The sequence below is a fragment of the Piliocolobus tephrosceles genome, chromosome 10 (genome assembly GCF_002776525.5).
Source record: "Piliocolobus tephrosceles isolate RC106 chromosome 10, ASM277652v3, whole genome shotgun sequence".
In the NCBI taxonomy this organism is placed as follows: Eukaryota; Metazoa; Chordata; class Mammalia; order Primates; family Cercopithecidae; genus Piliocolobus; species Piliocolobus tephrosceles.
In genome coordinates this window covers 118157993-118162609 of record NC_045443.1, presented here as the reverse complement: position 1 = coordinate 118162609, position 4617 = coordinate 118157993, and the positions used below count along the sequence as shown (strand labels likewise).

The 4617-nt window shown below is 47.6% G+C and overlaps 1 protein-coding gene across 1 annotated transcript; it reads right to left on the bottom strand.

The window, feature by feature from the left end:
* Positions 1-1179: 1179 nt before the first annotated feature.
* LOC111537657 (cytochrome c oxidase subunit 6A1, mitochondrial) lies at positions 1180-3734 on the bottom strand. Its single transcript, XM_023204665.1, has 3 exons — positions 3576-3734; positions 3284-3426; positions 1180-1458 (listed from the first exon to the last, which is right to left on the bottom strand). The coding sequence occupies exons 1-3, from the start codon at positions 3676-3678 to the stop codon at positions 1375-1377; spliced, it is 330 nt and encodes a 109-aa protein (XP_023060433.1). The 5' UTR covers positions 3679-3734; the 3' UTR covers positions 1180-1374.
* Between the last annotated feature and the right edge of the window lie 883 nt (positions 3735-4617).

Sequence of the window (4617 nt, the reverse complement as noted above, 5' to 3'; positions counted from 1 at the left end):
ACTGCACTGTAGCCTGGGCAACAGAGTGAGACTCCGTCCCACTCTGTCTCCAGGCTGGAGTGTAGTAGAGCGATCTGGGCTCACTGCAACCTCCGCCTCCTGGGACTACAGGTGCATGCCACCATGCCCAGCCAACTTTTGTATTTTCAGTAGAGATGAGGTTTTACCATGTTGTCCAGGATGGTCTTGATCTCTTGACCTCATGATCTGCCCGCCTTGGCCTCCCAAAGTTCTAGGATTACAGGTGTGAGTCACCGTACCCGGCCAAAATAAAGGTTTTAAATTTTGATTGCAATTAATTGCCCTCTCAGAGTGGTTTTGTAACTACTACTACTACTGCCATTTAGTATCCATTAAAACAGGATAGTTTTAATTCCAGAAAAAAGTCAATAAGCAGAAATGTGTCACACTCCCTTTATTTCTCTTAAGATTTCTGACCCTACCAGCCCTGAAGGAGATTACTTCAAGGTAAGAACTTGACATGTTTGAGAAAATTATGACTACAGGGAAGATTCTGCAGTAAATGCTAGTGGAGTGGGACAGGAAAAAGATGAGACCCAGATCAAGCACTTCCTCCTGAGAAATACAAGTACCTCTTTCAGGTGTAAAATGCAGCCATTCTGCTAGCCATTCAATGTCTTTGAAATCTCAGGCCCGTCAAGGACCACAGGTTTTTTGAGACAGAGTCTCGCTCTGTTGCCCAGGCTGGATTGCAGTGGCACGAGCTTGGTTCACTGCAACCTCCACCTCCCGGGTTCAAGACTCCACACCCAGCTATAGGAGCGTGCCACCACACCCAACTAATTTTTGTATTTTTAGTAGAGACAGGGTTTCGTCATGTTGGCCAGGCTGGTCTCGAACTCCTGACCTCAGGTGATCCGCCAGCCTCAGCCCCCCAAAGTGCGGGGATTACAGGCATGAGCCACCGCACCTGGCCAAGGACTAATCTTGATGCTTAATTAGCACTGCTACACTTGGTCCCTTTACCCACATCAGGCACAATAAACCAAGAGGGGCTGTTACAAACACTTACTCAGTGGGCTGAATTGGACTTGTAACACTAAACAGCAGCCTAGACCTTCACGGTGGAAACAGAAATAACTAATGCCAATTTCTTTTCAGCTTGCAAATGCTAATTTCTGCGAAAAAACACAACCAAAGAAAGTAACTCAACTCATGACTAGTCTAAGTTTAAGTTATTTATTTAAGCCATCTCCTGCCACAAGCAAAGGGATGGAAGACCAGTATACCAGTCATCATTTGATACAAGAAGATGAGCTTAAGGTCCCGTATACTTTTTCTGGTCCATGTGCAGAGTAATGGTCCAAACCAGTGCTGTGGTCCCTGGTGCCCAGGTAGTGGTCCAGATTCTCTTTATTCATCTTCATAGCCAGTTGGAAGTGGATTCACATGAGGGTTATGGAATAGACTATGGTTACCATCTCCCCAGGGAAACGGCTGTCGAGTGAAGATGTCAGTTAGATAATTCCAGAAAATAATTCAGAAAGAACACTGTCATGAACTGCTTATAAAAGGGCTACAGATCATATACAAAAACAAAATGGAAATTAGTCCTTTATCTACTGGCATAGTTCAACCTTCTCATTATTTAATGAGCTCTTATAACTACCAGGGGAGCCCTTAAAGTTATCCTGGCTACAGAATAGTTTTAATTCCAGAACCAAATATGGATGGCAGAAAATACAAGCTCAAGTTAGGTACTCATAATCCTCTCCCTAGTAACTAGTATATCCAGTGCTGTGTTTATGAAAGTGTAATCCTCAAATCACCTGTATCAAAATGTTGGCAGTCAGTATTAGGGGAGGGAGATGCTTAATTAAATACAGATTTCTGGCACCATCTCAGACTTCAAACAATATCTGGGCTGGGAAACGGCAGTCCACCCTCAATTATCTTCCCTATTACCTTTGAAAAGCATTACTTTAAGGCAACAATCTCCAACCCAGGGTGATTTTGCCCCTCCTGGGGACAATGGGTAATATGTGGAGACATTGTGGTGGGGGCAGGGGAAGGGAAGGGGGAGTAAGGTTGAGCAGGTACTACTGCCACCTAGTGGGTACAGGCCAAGGATATGGCCCAACAAGAATTACCCAGCCCCAAATGTCAACAGTGCTGAGGTTGAGAAACCTTTACTGTCTGACTTCTAATTCCACTGTACAAGGGTGGGAGTGTTGCTCAAAGACTCAAAAAATTCAAGAGTCTAGGTTAAGTTTCTACAAGGCCAGTCCTATATGGGCTAGGTGATGTCATAATAATTATTTTTCCATCACTTCTTGGCCTTTTGGCTAAGTATATTATTATTATTATTATTTTTTGAGACGGAGTTTCACTCCTGTTGCCCAGGATGTAGTGCAATGACCGGATCTCTGTTCACTGCAACCTCCGCCTCCTGGGTTTAAGCGATTCTCCCACCTCAGCCTCCCAAGTAGCTGGGATTACAGGCGCCCGCCACCACACCCGGCTATTTTTTGTATTTTTAGTAGAGACAGTGTTTTGCCATGTTGACCAGGCTGGTCTTGAACTCCTGACCTCAGGTGATCCACCCGCCTTAGCCTCCCAAAGTGCTGGGATTACTGGCGTGAGCCACCGCGCACGGCCAGTATTAAAGAATCAGAATAAGCCCTTGTTAAAGATACAGCAAACAACAGAGGACAAATCATTGTAATGTATCTACATAAACAGCCAACAAAATAGTCGAGAAGATAAGACAGTGGTTGGAAATACAGAAAGCTGTCAGCCTCTTCATTATGCAACTAGTAGCTGCCAGATGCCCATGTTTTGTTGTTTTGAGACTAGAGTCTCGCTGTGTCGCCCAGACTGGAGTGCAGTGGCACGATCTCAGCTCACCGCAAACTCCGCCTCCTAGGTTCAAGGGATTCTCCTGCTTCAGCCTCCCCCATGTAGCTGGGTTCGCTTACGGGAACCACCTTCAGACTTTGCCACTCTAATTAGATTTCCCAAACCTCCAAACTTTACACAACGGACACCTGTTTCAGAACTGTCTCAGAAGGCAGGAAGTAGGATGAATCCGAGAAAAGGGAAACTGAAGGGCACTTATTGTATGACCTTGAAAAAGAAAATTGGGACGTAATCCCAAGTGTCAGTTGTCCTTCCACAAAATGGAAGAAAATACATTTTCTGTCTGTGAGGATAAACAAGCTGTACACGCCTGGCACCCATGCCTTTAGAGAATGAAGAACTTGCACTAAGGCACATATAACGAAAAGAGAACGGACGCTTGAAGAGATGTGCAAGGGCGTACCTTGGTCCTGATGCGGAGATGGGGGTAGGCGATGAACTCGGGTCTCTCGTGCTCTCCGTGGTGCGACTTCAGGTACACATTCAGCATGCTGACTGCCACCCCGGGGAGCGCGACGAAGAAGGTGAGGGTCTTCCACATGCGAGCTACGGAGAAGCCACAACCGCTCAGTCCCGGTATGGGGCGGACCCGGGTCTCACTTTCCCTCCCGCAAGGCCTCGGGCCAAGGTCAGAGTCCCGCCCAGCCTCGCCCGAGTGGGGCTGAGGCCCGACCTGTCGACCCCGGCCCCAGTACCTGAGCCCTCTTCGCCATGGGCGCCACTCGACATAGGCCGCCCCAGCTGTGGGCCGGACCGACCCAGCAGCCGAGACACCCGGGACGCACCAACTGCCGCCATTTTCGACCTGGACTGCCGCAGCGCCGGAAACGGAAGTAGAAAATTGGCTCTGGGGGCAGGACTACAACCTCCAAAGGAAGTTACTATTGGGCACCGCCCTCCCGCTGGCATTAACCTGAGCACTATCATTCGGGCCGAGAGAGTCCTCGTCAAAATCCTCGGCGTCTCGGTCAAGAGAGAGCATGCGCTCTGCACCTTCCTTCAGGCTTTGCCGTTTCCTTCGTGCGCATGCGTGTGCCCACTGGTCTCCCTACCGTCCCCACCTGGGCGAGGCGGAAGCTGAAGAGAGGTTTGTGCAGCGTTCCCCGGTACCTGGAATCGCTCTCTTCGTTGGAGTCCATGGACGGGCATCTGGAGGTTCTGAGCCCAGAACGCCCTATCTAAAATTCCGTTCCCCTTCCTCGCCATCCTCTGACTGCGTTTTTTCATAGCACATAACATTGCGCCTTCGTCGTTGTATTATTGTATTATTTTGTCTGTCTCCCCCACTGGAATATACAGTCTCTGATACCAAGAGTTTGGCACTGCAGCATTCTCAAAATAATCTGGGAATGGTGTAATTTGGAATCATACCTGGCACATACCAGATACTTGATATAAATTTGCTGAATGAATGGATGAATGAATGAATAGCAATAGAAAGTATAAAGAGCACTGAAATTGGTGCCCGCAGATCTGGATCTTAATCCTGACTCAACAGTCTCATCTTTTTTTTTTTTTTTTTTTTTTTTTTACGGGGTTTTACTCTTGTTACTTAGGCTGGAGTGCAGTGGCGCAATCTCGGCTCAATGCAACCTCCCCATCCCAGGTTCAAGCAGTTCTCCTGCCTCCTGAGTAGCTGGGATTACAGGTGTGCACCACCACGTCCAGCCCAGCTAAATTTTTTTTGTATTTTTAGTACAGACAGTGTTTCACCATGTTAGCCAGGCTGGTCTCAAA

Excerpts from the sequence above, each read along its gene's own strand:
- LOC111537657 (XM_023204665.1), bottom strand. The coding sequence starts at position 3,678 with ATGGCGGCAGTTGGTGCGTCCCGGGTGTCTCGGCTGCTGGGTCGGTCC. Across the intron at positions 3,427-3,575 it reads CCATGGCGAAGAGGGCTCAG|CTCGCATGTGGAAGACCCTC; the intron begins GTACTGGGGCCG and ends GCTTCTCCGTAG. Across the intron at positions 1,459-3,283 it reads ATCTCCGCATCAGGACCAAG|CCGTTTCCCTGGGGAGATGG; the intron begins GTACGCCCTTGC and ends TTCACTCGACAG.